The sequence below is a fragment of the Artemia sp. Qi Xiang Cuo genome, chromosome 20, assembly GCF_049724085.1.
Source record: "Artemia sp. Qi Xiang Cuo chromosome 20, ASM4972408v1, whole genome shotgun sequence".
Taxonomy (NCBI): domain Eukaryota; kingdom Metazoa; phylum Arthropoda; class Branchiopoda; order Anostraca; family Artemiidae; genus Artemia; species Artemia sp. Qi Xiang Cuo.
Window position 1 is genome coordinate 53103137 of NC_142813.1, and position 23010 is coordinate 53126146.

The 23010-nt window shown below is 34.7% G+C and overlaps 1 protein-coding gene across 8 annotated transcripts in view; it reads left to right on the plus strand.

The window, feature by feature from the left end:
- Positions 1 to 326: 326 nt before the first annotated feature.
- The window catches only part of LOC148940354 (uncharacterized), a 47860-nt gene continuing 25176 nt past the window's right edge, over positions 327 to 23010 (plus strand). For 2 of the 8 annotated variants that reach the window (XM_089105903.1, XM_089105910.1), the window contains exons 1-3: positions 327 to 431; positions 12979 to 13151; positions 19879 to 20060. In XM_089105903.1, the coding sequence (XP_088962029.1) occupies positions 20018 to 20060 (43 nt within the window). In that variant the 5' untranslated portion in view covers positions 327 to 431; positions 12979 to 13151; positions 19879 to 20017. Of the gene's footprint in view, positions 432 to 12978; positions 13152 to 13196; positions 13366 to 13808; positions 13829 to 14644; positions 14774 to 14805; positions 14866 to 15954; positions 16047 to 19878; positions 20061 to 23010 lie in introns of those variants that run through there. The other 6 variants (XM_089105905.1, XM_089105907.1, XM_089105908.1 and 3 more) reach the window with 6 other exon arrangements.

A 23010-nucleotide genomic window follows, 5' to 3' on the forward strand; every position in this document is an offset into this window, starting at 1 on the left:
GGACGTTTTGACCCGATTTAGACCTTCATAGTTGGATAACTTCTGAAATTGGAAACTAGTACTAGACTCATTTGTAAAACCAGCAATGACATCAACCAACTGGCGTTTAATTTGCGTAATAGAAAAGCAAATTCACTGTAATTAGTGTAACTGGCAGAACTACTATAGTAATAATATTTGATACCATATTTAAAAAAAAAACACAACTGAGAAGCTGGAAAAATGCCAAACGCCAAGTGGTGTTGACGTTTTTCTTTCTTTAGTTTTTACGTGTGGTCTGACGCAGCCTTAAAGTCAAAAGTTGAATCCATCTCTATATGATTGGGATTTTCTCTGTTTTAATCGTGTTGATAGATAGCAGGAACTATCTTATATAAATTCAAAAACATTGAACTCATTGTTGCTTGCCACTTAATTTGTCACTACAAGAGGTGAGCTGTCCCTCCTTTTGGTCAAAAACTTCTATTTAGAGAGATCTCTGAATTCCAGTAGCTCATAGCTGCATCCGAGCCTCCTCCCTCGTATTGCATAGATATAGTGGTGATCCTTAAGAAATACTAGCCTACTCTTCTTGAGAAAACACTGCAGTATCATAAGTGTAGAGTGTAGTAGCAGTTAAGGATAAAAATTTGGCTTCTTCAGAAGGTAATGCTAGAAGAAAAATACGCTCATTTTTAGATTGCTAATTTGGTGAATTTGCTGTTTACAACATAATTTAGCAGTAAATAGGCTATTTACCAAATCATTTTATTGAGTTACAAATAAAGTTAATAGACTATACCGCTCGATGCCTTTTTTATGCTCTTTACAAATATAATAATCATTTGGTAAAGTACAAATATAATAATCATTTCTATCGGAAATGAATTTCAGCCCCCCCCCCCCGATATCTACCGAACCCAACCCAGAATTGGCATTTATAGGGGGGGGGGGCTGAAATTCATTTCCGATAGAAATGATTATCATATTCGTAATCAGCATAAAAAAGGCATCAAATGGTGCAGCCTATTCACTTTAGTCCTAACTCAATAATATGATTTGGTAGAACTTTACCAATCATTTTTGTTGGAAATTAATTTTACCCCACCCATATTTTACAATTCAGGGTATATATTTGCACATTAGGGGGGGGGGGTAGGGGTAAATTTTATTTCTGATGTTAATGAGAGGTAAGCTTAAACTTTCCCCCCACCCTTCTAATGTGCAAAAATATACCCTGAATTGGTATATATAGGGGTGGGGGCTCAAATTCATTTCCAACAAAAAAGACTATTATATTTGTAAAAGCATAAAAAAAGACATCATGTGGTGTGTTCACTTTATTCCTAACTCAATAATATGATTTGGTAAATATTTACCAATTTAGCTAGGATAAAAGTGAACACATCACTTGATGCCTTTTCTTATGCTCTTTTATGTTTTAATTATTGTTCCAAGGAGAAATGCCATTTGGTATAAATTTACAACTAGTCCTAGTCATAAGGAGACATGTTAAGAAAACAATTCTTTCTTTATAACATATATAATGACCTTAGTTAACATATTATCCAAGGGGAGAACCACAATTCTCACTTCTTTCCTCTTTTTACATTCTTTTACCAACTTAAAAATAATAGGAAAAAGCCATGCTTCCAATAAAATGTTTTATATGTTTGAAATTTGTACAATAAATTATTTTTACAGATGGCATTTGTCTTGCTGGTTCTAGTTTTGTTTAAAAATAAATAAATTAAAATACAGTTCCAAGACATTCAAGAATGTCTTAGAACCTATATATTCACTGAGTATATACCCCCACCCCCTAATGTGCAAGTATATACCCAAAATTGCATTCTAGATCAAAATATAACCAAATGAACTTCACCCCAACCCTTAAATATATCCAAATTAAGGTATATATTTGGATGTCATGGGGGTAGGGGTACCATTCATTGTGATGGAAATGAAGGTTATATTTAGATTCAGGATGCAATTTTGGGTATATATTTTCACATAAGGGGGGGTGGGGGTATATACTCTGTTTATATATAGGTCCAGAGATGTTCATGAATGTCTTAGAACTGTATTTTAAATTAAAAAAAAAGAAACTAGAATGGCCAAGAAAAATGCCATCTATAAAAAAAATTTGTAGCACAAATTTGAAAAGGGCACTAGCCCTTTGAATTTCTAATCAAATGAGCCTCTTTTGAAGTTTCTATGACAACGCCTTCTATAAAAACCTTAAATGCCCCCAGGGCATAACTTAAAACCCTTGCACTGAGGGTTGTGGGGGAGTGTCCTCCTCAAAAATATATTTTCTATCAGAAATCAACTACGCTGAACAAAATGGCTCTCTCAAAATTTTGATTGGATGTGTTTGGGGAAATGATGGGTGGGGGGGGGGGGCTAGTTGCCCTCTAATCACTTTAAAGTGGATTTTCATTGGATGTGTTTAATCAAATGAGCCTTTTTTGAAGTTTCTATGACAAAGCCTTCTATAAAGACCTTATATGCCCCCAGGGCATAACTTAAAACCCTTGCCCTGATGGTTATGGGGGAGTTGTCATCCTCAAAGACTTAATTTTCAGAACTTAAAATTACATTTAATAAAATGGCTGTCTCAAAATTTTGATTGGATGTGTTTGGGGGGAAAATGGGCATGGGGGGGGCTAGTTGCCCTCCAATCACTTTTGACTATTAAAAATTGCATTATCCCTTTGAATTTCCAATTGAATGAGCCTTTTTTGAAGTTTCTACAACAACACCTTCTATAAAAACCTTATGTTCCCCCTGGGCATAATTAAAAACCCTTGCCCTGAGGGTTGTGGGGGATTGTCCTCCTCAAAAACATAATTTCTATCTGGAAATAAAGTATGCTGAACAAAATGGCTATCTCAAAATTTTTTATTGGATGTGTTTGGGGGAAAGACAGGTGTAGGGGGGGGGCTAGTCGCCCTCCAATCACTTTTGACTATTAAAAAGGGCACTACTCCTTTGAATTTCCAATCGAATGAGCCTTTTTTGATGTTTCTACAACAACACCTTCTTTAAAAACCTTATATGCCCCCAGGACATAACTTAAAACCCTTGCCCTGAGGATTGTGGGGGAGTGTCTTTCTTAAATACATATTTTCTATCTGGAAATCAATTATACTGAACAAAATAGCTATCTCAAAATTTTGATTGGATGTGTTTGGGGAAATGATGGGAGTGGGGTGGGGAGGGCTAGTTGCCCTCCAATCACTTTTGACTCTTAAAAGGGAAGCTAGCCCTTTGAATTTCCAATCAAATGAGCCTGTTTTGAAGTTTCTACAACAACTCCTTCTATAAAAACCTTATATGCCCCCAGGACATAACTTAAAACCCTTGCCCTGAGGGTTGTGGGGGAGTGTCCTCAAAATACATTTTCTATCTGGAAATCACTATGCTGAACAAAAAGGCTATCTCGAAATTTTTATTGGATGTGCTTGGGGGAATGATGGGCATGGGAGAGGGGGGGGGTTAGTTGCCCTCCAATCACTTTTGACTATTAAAAAGGGCACTAGCCCTTTGAATTTCTAATCGAATGAGCCTTTTTTGAAGTTTCTATGACAATGCCTTCTATAAAAACCTTATATGCCCCCTAGGCATAACTTAAAACCCTTGCCCTGAGGGTTGTGGGGGATTGTCTTCCTCAATAACATATTTTCTATCTGGAAATCAAGTATGCTGAACAAAATGGCTATTTCAAAATTTTGATTGGATGTGTTTGGGGGAATGATGGGCATAGGAGTGGGGGGGGGGTGCTAGTTGCCCTCCAATCACTTTTGGCTATTAAAAAGGGCACTAGCCCTTTGAATTTCCAATCAAATGAGCCTTTTTTGAAGTTTCTGCAACAGCGCCTTCTATAAAAACCTTATATTCCTTCAGGGCACTACTTTAAACCCCTACCCTAAGGGTTTTGAGAGAGTTTTTTCTTCAAAAAAATACTTTCTATTTGGAAATAAAGTACGCTGAACAAAATGGCTATCTCAAAATTTTGATTGGATTTGTTTGGGGGACTGATGGTCATAGGGGGGGCTAGTTGCCCTCCAATCACTTTCAACTATTAAAAAGGGCGCTAGCCCTTTGAATTTCCAATTGAATGAGCCTATTTTGAAGTTTCTACAACAATGCCTTCTATAAAACCTTATATGCCCCCAGGGCATAACTTAAAACCCTTGCCCTGAGAGTTGTGGGGGATAGTCCTCCTCAAAAATATATTTTCTATCTGGAAATCAACAATGCTGAACAAAAAGGCTATCTCAAAATTTTGATTGGATGTGTTTGGGTGTGTGGGGGGTTGGGTTAGTTGCCCTCCAATCACTTTCAACTATTAAAAAGGGCACTAGCCCTTTGAATTTCTAATTGAATTAGCCTTTTTTGAAGTTTGTACAACAATGCCTTCTATAAAAACCTTATATGCCCCTAAGGCATAACTTAAAACCCTTGCCCTGAGGGTTGTGGGGGATTGTCTTCCTCATAAACATATTTTCTATCTGGAAATTAAGTATGCTGAACAAAATGGCTATCTCAAAATTTTGATTGGATGTGTTTGGGGGAATGATGGGCGTAGGGGGGGGGGGGCTAGTTGCCCTCCAATTACTCGACTTTTAATAAGGGCACTATCCCTTTGAATTTTCAATTTAATGAGCCTTTTTTGATTTTTCTACAACAACGCTTTATTTTCCAAAATAACATGTTTTCTATCTGAAAATCAACTACGCTGAACAAAATGGCTACCTGAAAATTTTTATTGGATTTGTTTTGGGAAATGATGGGTGTGGGGGGGGGGCTAGTTGCCCTTCAATCACTTTCGACTATTAAAAAGGGCACTAGCCCTTTGAATTTCTAATTGAATGAGCCTGTTCTGACGTTTCTACAACAACGCCTTCTATAAAAACCTTATATGCCCCCAGGGTATAACTTAAAACCCTTGCCCTGAGGGTTGTGGGGGAGTGTCCTCCTCAAAAATATATTTTCACTGGAAATCAACTATGCTGAACAAAATGGCTATTTCAAAATTATGATTGGATGTGTTTGGGGGAATGATGGGCGTGGAGGGGGCTAGTTGCCCTCCAATCATTTTTGACTATTAAAAAGGACACTAGAACTCTCCATTTCCAATTGAATGAACCCCCTTTGAAGTTTCTATGAAGACCGCTTCCATATGTGGTGCCTCTGGGAAAAAAAAGATTAATAAATAATAAAACATTGGAGCCGTATGGCCTTTACTATAAGCACCGCTACAGCATTGCCTCTGATATCTACCGCTGCAACTTGGGTTCATGAAAATTATCTAAAGCTCTGGCACAGGCCTTTAGAAAGAAAGGGCTTGTGTTACAGCATCTTCAGTCTTGTTTTAGTACACAAAAACTGTCTAAAGTTGTTAATCTACTGTATTCAGGCTTCAAAATCAGAATTCAAAGCTGTGATTCAAACAGGGCATGTGTTACAGCATCTTCAGTCTTGTTTTAATTTATGAAAACTATCTAAACCTATTTAGCTGCATTATTCAGGTTTCAAAATGAAATTTTCAAGCTATAATTTTCAACTGGGCCTATTTTACATCATCTTCATACTTGTTTTAATTCAAGAAGGTTATCTAAAGCTCTAGCTACGAAATTCAGTATTCAAATTGGAATTTCTAAGATGTATTTCAAACAGATCCAGTGTTACAGCATCTTCAATCTTAATGGAATTCATGAAAACTATCTAAAGCTCTTTATCTGCTCTATTCAGGCTTCAAAATCAAAATTCCAAGCTGTGATTCAAACAAGGCCTGTGTTACAGCATCTTCAGTCTTCTTTGAATTTTTGAAAACTCATCTAAAGTTCTGAAACTGCGGTATTCATTCTTCGAAATAAAAATTCCAAGCTCTGATTCAAACAAGGCCTGTGTTAGAGCATCTCCTGTCTAGTTTTGATTCACGAAAATAATCTAAAGTCTTTTAGCTAACCTATTCAGGCTTTGTAATGAAATTTCTATAAATAGGACCTGTATTACAGCATTTTCAGTCTTGTTAGAACAAAAAGATGCTGTTGATGCAAAATGTTGCAGTTCAAGCCAATTTTCTAGTTTTTAAAGCCAACATATTTTTTTGGCAGTTCAATTAGTGTACCTTGTTTTTCGATCTGAAAATATTCTTAGGACATATGGGTTAATGTATTTCTTAGTATGAGATGTGTTTGTCTCTCACTAGGTTACTAGCTACCACTGCAACCCGGATTCCTGAAAATTACCTAAGGTTCTGAAACAGTGCTTTAGAAGCACAGGGCTTGTGTTACAGCATCTTCAGTCTTGTTTTTGTACAAGAAAAACTATCTAAAGCTGTTAATCTTTGAAGATCAACTTTGAACAGCAACAGCTCTATTCAGGCTTCAAAATCAAAATTCCAAGCTGTGATTCAAACATAGCATGTGTTACAGTATCTTCAGTCTTGTTTTAATTTATGAAAACTACCTAAGCAGTTTAGCTATGCTATTCAGGATTGAAAGTGAAATTGCCAAACTAGAATTCAAACAAGGACTGTGTTACAGCATCTTCATTCTTCTTTGAATTTGCAGAAACTCATCTAAAGCGTTGAGATGTGTGTCGTCCCCCACTATGTTACTAGCTACCACTGCAACCCGGATTCATTAAAATTATCTAAAGCTCTGAAACAGTGCTTTAGAAGCACAGGGCTTGTGTTACAGCATTCTCAGTCTTGTTTTTGTACACAAAAAACTATCTAAAGCTGTTAATCTGCTCTATTCAGGCTTCAAAATCGAAAATTCCAAGCCTTGATTCAAACTTCAGTCTTGTTTTAATATATGAAAACTACCTAAGCCTCTTTAGCTACGCTATTCAGGATTCAAAATGAAATTGCCAAACTAGAATTCCAACAAGGACTGCGTTACAGCATCTATAGTCTTCTTTGAATTTGCGAAAATTCATCTCAAGCTCTGAAATTACGTTATGTAGGCCTCAAAATGAAAATTCCAAGCTGTTATTCAAAAAGAGCCAGTGTTATAGTATCTTCAGTCTAGTTTGGGCTTACAAAAAATATCTAAAACTGTTTAGCTACGTTATTCAGGCTTTGAAATGAAATTTCCCAGTTGTAATTCAAACAGGGTCCGGGTTACAGCATCTTCAGTCTTGTTTGAATTCACGAAAATTATCTAGAGCTCTTTAGCTAAGCTATTCAGGCTTTAAAATGAAACTTCCAAGCTGTAATTCAAAGAGCTGCACCATCAGTCATGTTTTAATTCAGGTAAACTATCTAAACTTCCTTAGCTATGCTATTCAGGCTTGAAAATGAAAATTACAAGCTCCTATTAAAACAACACTTTTGGTAGATCATCTTCAGACATGTTTGAATTCGAAAAGTTCATCTGAACCTCTTTAGCTAAGCTATTTAGGTTTTTTAAAATAAAAATTCCACGCTCAGATTTAAACAGCACTTTGTGTGAGAAAGCCTTTATTTGTGTAATTTCTGTAAATGTAACAAAAACCCTAAATTGTGTAAACTCAGCAAACCATTTCAAATTATTTTTAGCCCAATAAGGTAAACCCCACTGGGCTGCATAACTTAACTTAAATTTTTGTTACTATAATTTATATCGCCATAAACCTGGGATAGCTGCCTTTATTTCAAGTTTAGACATCAGTGACTGCTAAAAATCACATGACCAGCAAGTCAACATTATTATGCACAATAAAAGGCGGAATTGCACCATAACATGTTTATTTAAACATATTAAGAAAAAGGAATTACTATTTTAAGTGAACTACTATGATTGGCCAAAATATTAGAAAGGGGATTGCACAAAAACTAGTCTAGAGCGAATGACAGTTAAGAACGAAAAACAAAGCTGAGCAAATAAAACATAATTAACAAAAATTAAGGGTAGTCTTACCTCTGGAACTAGGAAATGAGTAAGTGAACTTCTCTTTAACTAGCATAATAGCTACAACTAGCCTGTCTAAATTTCCTCTGAATGTAATACTTAGATAAAGTTGAGAAACTAAAAAATTTCTGTTACTTGGTCTAACACAAAAGATCCTATTTCTGTGTTGAATTAAGTTAACAATTAAATCTTTTGAGCCCATTTGGCCCTAATTTTAGTTAGAGCAATATTTTCCCCTTCAAAACTTGTCAATTGATTTATTAAAGATTTGAGCCTTATGGATGGTTTGAGGTAACCCTTGGATCCTTTCTGATTAGTTAAGATACGTGATCTAATTAAAATTGATTAGAGGATAGAAAAAGGGTGGAGAACACCCTTGTAAATAACTCAAGATTTTTGTTTGAATTTATCCTGCTTGGTGGCTGGTCTCGTAGTTTTGTCTGCATATTTCCTTTTAGTAAGGCTGGGTCTGTGTAAGTAAAGATGCTGATTTTGCCGATGACTTGGCCATTCTGGCGGACTCCATGGAGCAGTTGCTGGAAGCGCTTCGAATCCTACGAGTAGAGGCTGCAAAAGTAGGACTGCAGATAAACTGGACTAAAACGAAAATTATGGCCATTGACCCATCCTCTCCTGCTGCCAATCCTTCAGTTAGCCTGGATAGCACCACTAGCATCGAAGTTGTCCAAAGGTTCACCTACCTGGGCTCCATAATTTCTTCAGATGGCTCACTTCTTTCTGAACTGCAAGCGAGAATATCCAAAGCGTCTTCTGCCATGGGCAGACTGAACCGTCACCTCTGGCGAAAACCGAACATCAGTCGCACAACGAAGCTGCGGATTTTCAACGCCCTCGTCGGCTCTGTGATGCTCTATGGAGCTGAGACGTGGCAAGCTTCAGCCGCAACCCTCAAGGCAATTGATGTCTTTCATTCGAAGATCCTGAGGAGGATCAAAGGTCTACGATGGTTCGACTTTGTCAGCAATGAAAAGCTGCTGTAGTTCACCAAGCAGTCTCGGTTTTCGACCCAAGCAGCCGAGCGAACACTACGATGGTTCGGACACCTACTTCGAATGCCTCCACACATACCTGCGATAACGATCCATGACTTCGACCCTGTCAAAGCCGGTTGGAAGAGACCTCGTGGCCGACCGAAGAAACGATGGTCTGACAGCCTGTCCAAGTTCCTGGCGATGACAAATATCAGGTTGAGCGATGTGCAAACGCTTGCCATGGACCGAAGTGGATGGAGGAGGCAGACGTCACTCTCTACGCCGAGCAGCGCCCGGCAGGAGACATAAGTCAAAGTAAGTCAATGAAATTTAAGAACTCCAATGAGCTTCGTCCCAGAAACATAACATTTGTGGAATAAGCTTCAAATTGCCTAAGGTTTAGGTGGAAAAAACCTAAAACAAGGGTTAAAAGCTATAAGAGCTTTTGTGCCTCCCTTTTTTCAGCCTAGTATTTTTTGAAACTTTAGCTTAGTGTTTGTAATAGGTGTCACACCCAGAAATTGGAATTCCCTGGAATCCAGTTTTGCGTACCCCCTACTTGGATCATTCTAACGTTATACTGAAGCCTGAATCCAAGAGGAGAACCCTATATTTTACTTATCCTTTACCTACCTAAACCTTTCCCCGATGTAAATACAAATGATGGTCTTGATGTTATACAGAGAGACTAAGGAAAAAGGAGTATTATTAGGCAGACAGAAATTTAGAGATTTTTCCAGTCGAGGGAAATTCAATCCAGGAACTTTTTTTTATTCAAGTTTAAGATTCGTCCGAGATCCAAGGGGCACTGATCCTTCTTTAAGAAATAATTGCAAAATACCTTGTCTTGGGTTAGATTTGTAACTAATTGATGTGGTTATTCCGAGTGTTGCCCACTTTCAAACCCCTATGATTTACCTTCTTGACTTACCTTAACTAATCAAATAAAACTGGTATTCTTGATGCTTCCATACTTGGGACTTGTTGTACGAACAAAAGACGACTGAACACCAGAGTCCATCCTCCAGTGGAAACAAACGGGAACGTGGTGAAGGGAAAGCCAAAGAAAACACTACGCTGAACATATTAGAGGGACCTTCTTAACGCAAATACGTCCGTACAACCCCATTGGGTAGACGTTATGGTAGCAGCCCATTTGAAGGACGACTGGCCTCTTTCGGTCGATACCCTGGGTGCCTCCGAAGGCACAAGAGAATATAAGGTCTAAGGAAGGTATAACAATAAAATAAAAGTCCAAAATAGGGATAAAATACTTTTTAATACCAGATATTTTGGTCACATATACAGTGACCGTCATCAGCAGTAAAACACGGTCACTGTATATGCGACCGAAATATCTGGTATTTTTTGTGAATTTTCTTACACTGTTTATTAAAAAGAATTTTATCCCTATTTTGGGCTTTTATTTTATCGTCATGGGAAGGCAGTGTGGTCTCCGAAATTATCTAAGGTATAACAATATCTATTTAGGTTATGGAAGTAACAAAAATGCAGCACCAGATTTCTCAGAAAATAAGTGACAAGTCAGAAGAGCTAAAAAACCCGGGTAGAATTTATCATCATGTAAAAAAGTGAAAAATAAAATCCACATAGTTTGTATTAATTTTAGTATCCTTGAACAAGAAAACTTATGAAGAGGAAAAAGGTTTGAAAATACGGAGACGGAAGCTTCAGAATTAAAAATTTCATACAATTGAAATTTTGTGGATAGAAATTTTGTGGATGAATTCATCTGGCACCAACAACATTACCCTGTTTTCTTTAAAAGGTTGACTGATAAATGGAAATATATTCTGCTACAGCTCATCAACAAATTGTGGAAGGAGGGCAATTTCCCTACAATTTGGAAGAATGCCACATCTATCATTATCTCAAAACCAAATAAACCATACAAAGTAGAAAATCATCGTTTTATAACTCTGCTCCCAGTTGGAGGTAAGATATATGAAAAGCTAGTGAAGGTAAGACTGAGATTTGCAATAGATGAAGCTAACCTGCTGCAGGATATTCAGACAGGTTTTTGCAGAGAGAGAAATACAGTAGATAACCTGATCAGGATGCAGAGAGACAATTAGTGATGCACTTGATAATGGCAAAGTAATGATTGCAGTGTTCTTGGATGTTAAAGGAGCTTTTGATAATTTGGTTCACATACAGATACTAAAAGGTTTATCTAAAGCAAAAATTATGGAAATTTGATTAAATTCACACTGAGTTACCTGTCAGATGGAAAAATTGCTGTGACTGTAGGACAAGAAGGATCAAAGGAAATTCAGGTGGAAAGAGGTGTTCCACAAGGCAGTGTTCTTGGACCAGACTATTATAATGTTGGAGAATTTCAGATCCCTCTAGAAGACAATAACTGCAAAGGAGGAATCTTTGCAGATGATAATAATACTTGGACAATCCAAAACACAGTGGAAGAAGCAGAAAAAGTTATCCAAGAAACATTAGACCAAATAGAGGTATGGTCCCTAGGAATAGATCTTGATTTTGAACCATCTAAAGCTAAAGTTATGTTGTTCACTTCTAAGAGGAATATTAGACCTCCCCTACTTACTCTATTTGGAGAGGAACTGCTTGTAACCAATTGTCATAACATCCTTGGAATACACATTGATGATAAACTTCAATTTAGTCAACATGTCAAATATCTAAAAGAATCCTGTGCAAAGCGACTGAATTTGATGAAGATGCTTTCATGTGGGAAGCATGGTGTCAACATAGTTACAGCAAGACAATTTTATATCAAATAATTAAGACCTAAAATTGATTATGGGAGTTTGATATACAGCATTGCCCCAGAATCTACTCTCAGAAAACTTGATACAATACAGAATATAGCTCTAAGATTAGCATTTGGAGCTCACCAGAGCACCCCAATTCCTTTTCTCCTGGGTGAGTCTGGTGTGGAGAAACTCAACACAATACGGGAAAAAACACTTATAGTGTACATGAACCATTTATGCAAAGCAGATTTTAATCACCCAGTTAAGAAATTGATAATTAAACCTGGTCTGACCCACACTAGAAATCACCATAGAAAAAGGAAACATCTGAATCCTTTTGAAAAATTTGAAGAACTACTAACTTAGGAAGGTATAGAAGTACCTATTACCCAAATGCTACGTTATGAAAAACCACCAAAAATTCCCCCCTGGGATTGGGTTCAGATTGAGTGTCAGATTGATCACAGGGAAAAAATGGAAAATAACCGCCTAATAATGAGATATGAATTCCTCTCAGTTTTGAATAGCAAGTATCAAGAATATGTTAAAATATATAGAGATGGTTCAAAAATAAATGGTTTAGAAGTGGATTGTTCAGCAGTGGTTCCAGAATTTAATACAGTGATAACAAAGTCACTAAGTAAAGAATCAACTGGTTTGAGGCAGAAATAAAAGTAATTGAAAGTGCGCTAGAATGGGTACTGAGGAAAACTAGTGAAATTGATGAAAACCAATCTAAGTTCCTCATATGCAGTGACTCAAAATCTGCCCTCCAGTCCCTAAAGAATTTTCCAAAAAAACAAAATGATGAGGCCATAAGAGTTATAGTTCAATTCTGAAGATTGTTGAGAAAGGGATAGTGATACAATTTTTGTGGTGTCCAGCCCATGTGGGGGTGGCGGGTAATGAAAAACCAGACAAATGTACCACACTGACAGCACAAAATATGACACATACACCCCCCACAGAAACATACAAACAGCTTAGAGAGATGGTTAGAAAGATTTACCGAATACATTCTGAAGAAATGAGGCATAATAGCAGTAATATAGCTCTTTCCCAAAAAAAGACGCCTGGCTGTGGTATGAAAAATTATAGTAAATTGAAAAGAAAATATGGTTGCTTAATGTTCCGTTTTTGGTTGACCCATGTAGGTATTAAGCATAGGTTGTTTATCATAGGCAAAACTGATAGTCCTCAGTGTGATAATTGTAGTGAGATAGAAAGTATTTTCAATTATGTTGTTGAATGTAAGGAGTATGAAAATTTGAGAAAAGAAATGATGAATCTGTGCAATGTCCGTGTTATAAAAAAAAAAACTGCTAAGGAAGATTGTCTGTTCTTTTTTAGATTGAAGCTGAGTTGTATTAATTATTGCTGTATTGAAAGTATTTGCAGCTAATGGCGTTGTGCTGAGAAGGAAGAAAATTAGTCATATTGAAAGAAGTCTCAACTGACATTGCTGTCAAGAGGAGACTCAAATCTCTCAGATCAGATTGCCACTTAATTTGTCACTACATTAGGTGAGCTGTCCCTCCTTTTGGTCAAAAACTTCTATTCAGTGAGATCTCTGAATTCCAGTAGCTCATAGCTGCATCCGAGCCTCCTCCCTCGTATTGCATAGATATAGTGGTGATCCTTAAGAACTACTAGCCCACTCTTCATGAGAAAACACTGCAGTATCATAAGTGTAGAGTGTAGTAGCAGTTAAGGATAAAAATTTGGCTTCTTCAGAAGGTAATGCTAGAAGAAAAATAGGTTCGTTTTTAGATTGCTAATTTGGTGAATTTGCTGTTTACAACATAATTTAGCGGTAAATAGGCTGTTTACCAAATCATATTATTGAGTTACAAATAAAGTTAATAGGCTTTACCACTCGATGCCTTTTTTATGCTCTTTACAAATATAATAATCATTTTTGTTGGAAATGAATTTTACCCCACCCATATTTATACAATTCAGGGTATATATTTGCACATTAAGGGGGGTAGGGATAAATTTTATCTCTGATGTTAATGAGAGGTAAGTTTAAACTGTCCCCCCCCACCCTTCTAATGTGCAAATTATATACCCTGAATGGGTATATATAGGGGTGGGGGCTCAAATTCATTTCCAACAAAAATGACTATTATATTTGTAAAAGCATAAAAAGGCATCATGTGGTGTATTCACTTTATTCCTAACTCAATAATATGATTTGGTAAATATTTACCAATTTAGCTAGGATGAAAGTGAACACATCACTTGATGCCTTTTCTTATGCTCTTTTATATTTCAATAATTGTTCCAAGGAGAAATGCCATTTTGTATAAATTTACAACTAGTCCTAGTCATAAGGAGACATGTTAAGAAAACAATTCTTTCTTTATAACATATATAATGACCTTAGTTAACATATTATCCAAGGGGAGAACCACAATTCTCACTTTTTTCCTTCTTTTTCCAACTTAAAAAATAGGAAAAAGCCATGCTTCCAATAAAATGTTTTGTATGTTTGAAATTTGTACAATAAATTATTTTTACAGATGGCATTTATCTTTCTGGTTCTAGTTTTGTTTAAAAATAAATAAATTAAAATTCAGTTCCAAGACATTCAAGAATGTCTTAGAACCTATATATTCACTGAGTATATACCCCCACCCCCTAATGTGCAAGTATATACCCAAAGTTGCATTCTAGATCTAAATATAACCAAATGAACTTTACCCCAACCCCTAAATATATCCAAATTAGGGTATATATTTGGACGTCATGGGGGGAGGGGTAATATTCATTTGTGATGCAAATGGAGGTTGCATTTAGATTCAGGATGCAATTTTGGTTATATATTTTCACATTAGGGGGGTGGGGTATATACTCTGTTAATATATAGGTCCAGAGATATTCATGAATGTCTTATAGCTGTATTTTAAATAAAAAAAAAAAAAAATAAAAAAACAAACTAGAATGGCCAAGACAAATGCCATCTATAAAAAAAACGTATAGCACAAATTTCAAACATATAAAACATTTTATTGGAAGCATGGCTTTTTTTGTATTTTTTTTTCTTTTAAGCTGACAAAATTAAAAAAAAGAGGAAAGAAGTGAGGGTAAAGGTTCTCCCTTTGGATAATATGTTAACTGGGATCATTATACATATTACAAAGTAAGGATTGTCTTCTCAACATTTCTCCTTATGACTAGGACTAGTTGTAAATTTATACCTTCCATTTCATGCCTTTAATGCAATCCAAACAGGTAAACTAATCCATAGTAAACAAAAGTTTAAAAACATGTAAAAAAATTGTTTTGAGAAAAAATGGTACTTATCTCTTTTACTCATTGCACTCAAGAAATGAAGTTAGGTTTATCCTAATGAAATGTACCTAAGTGTGATGAAAATAAAACACTTTAGTAACATAATTATGGAAACTACAACATATAATTATGGAAATCAGGCCCCCCCCAGAATACATTAAATTAAACAGCTTCTAACCTAAGCAAAATACAAACTAAAATATTTAATTAAAAGGTATTTATTTAGCCTTGGCCCCCTCATAAGGAGACATGTTAAGAAAACAATTCTTACTTTAAAATATGTATAATGATCCTAGTTCTTATATTATCCAAGGGGAGAACCTTTATCATCAAGTCTTTCCTCTAAAAATCCTCAAAAGTGAAAAAGTTTCAAAATATCACCACGTTTTAAATTCAATGCTTAAGTCTTTTGAAATTGCCGCTGTAAACTGCTGCCAAATAAGTTGTTTTATAGATGGCGTTTAGCACGTGCTTAACACGTGTGTCAAAAAACGTGTTTAAAGAAAAAGTAGTGGTATATTGAGATTATAGAAATTACCTAAATACCTAACCTAACCTAACAACTGCTATTAATATTTTGTATTTACGCCACTGCTATTCACCCTTCGCCTCTGCTATTCGCCCTTCGCCACTGCTATTTAAAAAAAAAAATAAAATAAAAAGACCAGCATGAATGCTATCTATAAAAGAACTTATTAGGCAGCAATTTAAAAAGACTTAAGCATTGAATTTGAAATGTGGTGATATTTGGAAACTTTTTCTGTTTTGAAGATTTTTAGAGGAAAGACTTGATGATAAAGGGTTCTCCCCTTGGATAATATAAGAACTAGGATCATTATACATATTTTAAAGTAAGAATTGTTTTCTTAACATGTCTCCTTATCAGGGGCCACAATTCTAAACTTATACCCACCTCTTCTGGTAAACAATTCCAAAGTCTTTCCATTCTTCAGTTTATAGCGGCAATTTCAAAAGACTTAAGCATTGAATTAAAAACGTGGTGATATTTGGAAACATTTTCTCTTAAGCTGGAAAAAGAAGGATTTTTAGAGGAAAGACTTGATGATAAAGGTTCTCCCGTTGGATAATATAAGAACTAGGATCATTATACATATTTTAAAGTAAGAATTGTTTTCTTAACCTGTCTCCTTATCTGGTGACACAAGGCTAAATAAATACCTTTTTTTATATAGGAACATGTTTATAAAGCTTTGGTTACTGTGGGCTGTTTTGAGCTCTTTTAGTTCTTTCATGGCTCAAAATGTAATTTCCCCCAGAAGCAATTATTGTACTATAAAATAGCATAAAAAAGGAATCAAGTGAAATATTCACTTTCATCCTAGCTAAATTATGTTGTAAACTGTAATTGTACCACTAACTGTATGCTTATTTTCATGTTTTGGCCTTTGTTTTTGACAATTCATCTCCATTCCTCCCTGCTCCTAATGTTGTCATACAGCCTTAGGCTATATAAAGAAACTTACCAGAAAATGATGAAACTCTTACTTTATGATATGCAGCACATGTCAATGAAAAATTTTCCTTGTTTTTTCCCTTTTTATCTGTTTTAGAATAAGTTTTCATCAATTATTATGTTACTTTTTTCATCGAAAAAAAATGTAAACCAAACTATGAAAATGAACATGAAATTAGCAATTTAAAAATGTCTTTTTTGTTCTAGTGAGTCTCCTTCTCAAGATGCACAATTCTTTACCTTTACCTATAATTGTATTCAATCCTCCCCTAAAATTCAAAAAAGCCATTGATTGGGGTAATTTGATTGAAAAATGCCCTTTTTACATTTTTATTGAACAAAAAGGTTGTAGTTTACAGTCACTGCTCCTCAGAAGGAAGCAATGTAAAATTCTGAAAGCAACTTTAAAAATTCTAGAATACTTAGTTCTATCACTTCTAAATGTATTTAAATCACTTTTCTGTTTTTCAGATTTTCTTTCATACATGGTGCTCTTATTAAACAGATTTAAAAGCAAATGAGCAACATCAACAAAATCAAGAAACAGAATATTGCAGAGAGTTTATAATTTGGACTATATATTTTTGCTCTAGGCGGAGAGAGTAAAGTGAAGCACCTATCAATTTTATTAACTATTTTAGGATTTCTTTAAATTTGTTTTAAGAATTTTATAGTGTTTCTTACTGAACAGGAGTGATTGTACACTGGTACCAAAAAAAAAAGAAAAATGCCCTCTTCCTTAGATTTTGACTACTTCCTACTGCTACTTCAATTCTGATTGCAACTGCAACTGTTGCTGCTTTTGCTACTTCTACTATCATATTACTATACAACTACTGCTACTATTGTTGAACTAAATGAACAGACTTTAAATGCAAACAAGATGTCAAAAAGGCCTATCTGCAATATCTCAGGAATGCCTAAGGTTATTATGTTGAAAATTTTAGGAAATGTTATATTTAATCAAAAGACATTTGGTGCATCCAAGTTATCAAAAGGGCATATGCAGACATTTCCATATTGATTGCAGGAACAGCTATGGGTATTAAGTGGAAACTTTCAGGGAATGCTAAGGGGTATGTTGAACTAAATCAAAAGATACTTTATGCATCCAGCCTGCCAAAACAACGTATGTGCAGTACCTCAGGAAGAGTTAAGAGTATTAAGTTAAAACTTTCAGAGAATGTTGAGGGGGATATTGAACTTAATCAAAAACCACTATGTAAACTCTGGTTGTTGAAATGGGTATCTGCAATATCTCAGGAACAGCCAAGAGTATTAAGTTTAAATATAAGAAAATGTGGATTGGGATGTTGAACTGAATCTAAAGACACCATGTCAATCCAGATTGTCTAAGAGCATATCTGCCATACCTCAGAAAATGCTAAGTATATTAAGTTGTAACTGTCAGTGAATGTTGAGGGGGATTGTGAATTAAATTAGAAGATACTTTGTGTATCAAGGTTGTCAAAATTGTGTTGACAGTTATGTGGTATCTGTGGGATTGCTAAGGGTATTAAGATGAAGCTACTCAGGATTGGCTAAGGGTATTAAGCTGAAAGTTTCAGAAAATTTTGTGGGGATGTCAAACAAAAGCAAAAGACACTATGTACATCCAGGTTGTCAAAATGGCATGACTGCAATATCTGAGAAACAGTAAGGTTGTTAAGCTAAAATTTTCAGGGAATGTTGAGAGGTATATTGAAATAAATCAAAAGATACTGTATGTATCCAGGTAGTCAAAAAGGCTTATCTGAATTTGCTACTTGTTGTTATAGTGCTGACCACTCAAGAAGTGAATTTAGGTTAATCCTAATGAAATATACCTAAGTATGATAAAAGTATAATACTTTAGAAACAAATTTGGGCTATATATTTGCGCATTAGGGGAGGGTGGGGGTAAAGTTCAGAGGGTCTGCTTGCAAAATGCTTTAGATATAATTGTTCTATGTATTATGAAGTAAGAATTGTTTTCTAACTTCACACTGTCCAAATACTTTACCCCCACCCCCTAATGTGCAAATATATAGCCCAAATTATATATTTCCCATCTATTCTGTTACTTCTTTTTATCTTGTCTAATGCTAAGATGAAATAAACTAATGAAAGAAACCAGTTCTACAATGCATCAATGGATGAATAACTTGAGTGGTCAGTGCTATAACAGACAAGTACCCTGAACTCTCTCTAGAATGGCTAGGGTATTAAGTTTGAACTTTTGGGGAATGTAGAGAGGGATGTTGACCTCCAACAAAAGACAGCATGTGTGTCTTGGTTATCAAAATGATTTTTTTTTCCACACAACACCAAGGAGACCCAAACTTTAAATTCACAAAAAAAAGTTTAAAGTGTCAAAAATATAACATAAGTTTTTCAAAGACCACACTGCCTTTCCATGAGGATAAATAACAGTTCAAATAAGAATAATTCCTTTTATCAGGCAGTGAAAAAACAATAAAAATATTCTGGATATTTTGATCACATATACAGTGACCATCATCAGTACATTTACTAAAGTAAATTTAAATAAAACCAACAATATATATACAAAATAAAATGATTTCATGTTATTTAGTGCTCTTATCTTTTTTAATACAATACTGGAAACAACTTTTCTTGACATCTTAGTTTCTGGTTCAATAGTTTTATTTGAATTAACAAGTGGGGAGAGGTCAAAAGCATTGGGAGAATAAAAGAAAAAATAAATGAAACCCAAAACAATCAAAAATTATAATAAATAATCACATCAAATGTAAAGATAATAGATACTGATATAGACTAATTCCTAAATTAGATGAAATTCTAAAACGAGTGGAAATTATAATGGGTTCTAGAGTCAAACTTAAAATCAACAGAAATTAACACAAACAGAAGATTCGCCACTGCCCTCTCCTGTAACTGTAAACCATCTAAAGGCTTTTGTGTCATTTTTGCATTACTGAAAACTACATATATTTTGCTTATTTTTTAGAATTATAGTTATTATTGTTTATGTATAAAATTGTAAAACAATTATGTATAACAATAGTAGTTATATAAAAAGATTAGTCCTTTTCAGTTATGTTGATTGCAATAAGAATTTTATTTTATCTTTCCTTTTTTGTCAGTGTTTTGAAAAATTTAAGTATGCCGTTCAAAATACAATATAATTTTCAATAAAACACAAGTGACAGAGGACATCTGTGATTTTTCCTCTCCTTTATTCCAATTAGTTGTTATCCCATCACCAGTAAAACACATTAAAAACTGTAATAAGTCCTTTTTATGGCTTAATCAAGTTTCCAAGCTTAATTATGTCATCAATATGACATGAACCAAAAGATTGTGTCTATTCATTAAGATGTCCAGTAAAGCAGAATTAATTAATTAATTAATTCACCACAAAATCCTATGCCAAAATATCTTTTTTGGTTTGCTTTTACTGGCTGATCAATTTTTTGTGTAGTAAACAATAAGAAAACTGATATACTATTTTGCAGGGATAATTATCTACTTCTCTGGTGAATTAAATTTGTCAAAGTTGTCCAAATATGCTCCTGATTAAGGATTTCTTGTTTTGACCACACTAGTATAAATTGTTTCCCGACAGCTAACTTCAGTTGGTCTTTATTGTAAAATATGGACACGGTCTACCTTCTTGAGCCCGTTCTCATTAAAAAAGGTGAGTAATTCTGTTGGTCAGCCTTTTTGTCAAGAATTTGGATGTCTGGAAAGTCCAAAAGTTTGAATTTTTCTCATGTAGTGTGTAGCATTTGTTATTAGATTAGTAAGAATGTTACAAATTACCATGAGTTTACCCAAAAGTTTTATCTTGGGAGGGAGTATAAAACCTGGGGGGGGGGGGTGATTTATTCTAAATGTATTGAGTGATTAACAAAGAGAAAGAAAAGATGTTAAAGGGCTCACAAAATATATGCATACAGATTTTTTGCTACAAGTTCACCATTTCTGGATAATTCTTGTCTTTAAAATAAACTTTTTGTAACACAGTAATTGTCTGGGAGGGTCTTCAACCCTTTAAGCTATGATGTATTAGTAGAACCATCAAGGAGTATGGAAAAAAGTCATTTGCCAACTGGTTCCAACCTTGAAAGAGTCTTGGTATGAGAAAAATGCATTTGCAGTAAAAAGGATTTTCATTGACTTATAAGCTAAGTGCTTGGCTAGAGATTTTTAATATCTGGTCTAAATCTATAAATTTGGTAACTTCATGAAACTCATTGACCCAAACACAGTAAGTTATGCATGCATCAAGCCTCTCCGTGAGTCTTTATGCTTCTTAATTGTAGTTTCTTTCCCTTTTTTTTAGATTTTTATTTTGAAAATTGGGATTTATTTACTATTGATAGTTTTGTTGGTTAATTTTTGTTATCTGGTAAATAATGTTGGTGAATATTATATTTATAATTTTTAGTAACATGATATTTGTGATTAAGAACATACTAAAAAAGAGCTAGCTTTGCCAGGTCTAGCTTATCTGGATTTTGTCACTTCTGTTCCATCCCAGCTCCACCCATATTTGTGGGACTTCTGTTTGTTTTAAGTTTATTTCATCTTAATTTCTGTTCGATTTAGGTTTCATTTATTCATTGGTAGTTATATTGTTATTTTTTAATTTGAGATTGTTATTTCATTTTAATTTCTGCTTTTTTTTAAGTTTGCTTTTTACTATGATTTAACTTGCCTTCAAAAACACTATTGTTTTGGAAGGCGTTATTTTTTATAATTTACTTGTTTTTTTCCCCAAGTGAAGTGGTTTTATTATTAACTAATTTTAAGAATGTGTGTAAAGATGTTTCCAGCTTTTCTGCTTAATAACTGAAATTTGGGGCGACAATCTAAATTTTAAGGCCAAATTTGAACATTTTATCACAATATTGGATCAGTAACTTTCTTTGTGTATAATTTTTTGAATTGTATATTTACTGCAAAATTTGGGGTGTTTAGATGCTGAGTCATTCAGATCAAAAACTTCATAATTTTTGGTTATCTATGTTCTGAAGCCATCCCGAATCCAATCTTAGACATCCATGCAAATGGATACATCTTGATCAAACATTTTATTAAAAGAATTTTTTCATGTCGTTTGTCCAATGGGTAGTGCGTTTCGATCTACCATGTCTAGGTTATTTATTAGATACTTGTCTTAAAAAAGATTTCGGCATGACAGATCAATCCTTTTTTCCATTTTCCTTATCTTCATTCTGTCTTCTCTTGGCCCTCTAAGATTTAAAGTATTTTTTTTCGGCGTTCAATACAACCAAAAGTTTTTTTCAAATATATTATCCTAGTTGAGATATCCTTAGTCCAGTATGCATATCTTGAAAGTTTTAAGCTGATCTGAGGCAATATTGTTGATATTTTTTGGGTATCAAAAATCAATATAATTTAATGTTGCTTCAAAATGTATTGTCCTTCTAAGTCGGTGTTTGCTGTTCACTTGTCCAGTAAGTTGGAAGTCAATTGGAGACAACAAAATTTAGGCCTCTTTCCATTGTTATAAGTCAATTCAACATTTTTTTTTACAGCTAAACCTTGCCATGTCTAGTTGGGCTGATATAACTTTCAACCCGATTGGGAAAAAGTTTCTTTTACTCTTTTTCAGGACCATTGGCTCTAAATCTTGATTTTTTTTTCTTCATTTTTTTTAGTTTCAGGCTCACTAGTAAATATTTTTTTTATGGTCTATTTTAGCCCAAATCTGTAGGAGGTCTGTGCTTAACCCTAAAAAAGAATTGTTTTTGTATTGGATCCCCTTTTCCCTGGTACTCACAGTTTTTGTTCTCAAGCAATTTGGAAGAAGAGGTTTTGACCTTTTCAGGTAAACCGGTTTTCCTTCCTTTTATGTCTATTAGGGTCAACTTGGCACATTAAAAATATCAAAATCATGCTACTTGAAATTACTAACAGTTTTTTGGTGCATTTTAAGGGGGTCAAGACCTTCAATCGAAAATAAATTTTGTGTGTTAGAGGCTACCCCTCTACTAGAGGTTAACCCTCTGTTAGAGATTAAAAGTAGTGTGATTCCTGGAATGTAACTTTCGAGTTGCTTTGAAAAAGAGAATATTTTTGGTCCATTATTGGGCGAGCCAATTTTTTTGTACTTTCTTTTGTATTGACGTCTCCTTTGCTCAAGAACTTCCAGATATAAGTTTTATGTCGTCATTAGAAAATATTTTTTGTCCCATTTTGGGCAATGTCTCTAACCTGATTCTTTTTACTTTAGGGTCCTTTTGGACGAGGAGCCTACGGATGTGTGTTTCAAATAGTTCAGAAAAAAGGAATTTGGTACTCTTTCATGCCTCATTGTCACCCAAATCGAGACTTTTTTGAAAGTTTTCTTTTGCAATGGGGCTCCATTGTTGACTCATAATTTACAGTTGTTTCCATATTTAGGCAACTGTTTGAAATGGGATCAGCATTGCAGGCAGGCTAGTTCAGGATTTAGACTTTGCAGATGATGTTGGCCTTTTAGATGCAGATCAAAACAAGACGTAAGAATGTTTGAATTAGCCAATAGAGCTGAATAGTCCAGGCTGCTTATAAACGTAGCCCGACTAATGTCAACTAACAACTCGCTAATGAAAATCCGTCTTGGGATCCATCGAATT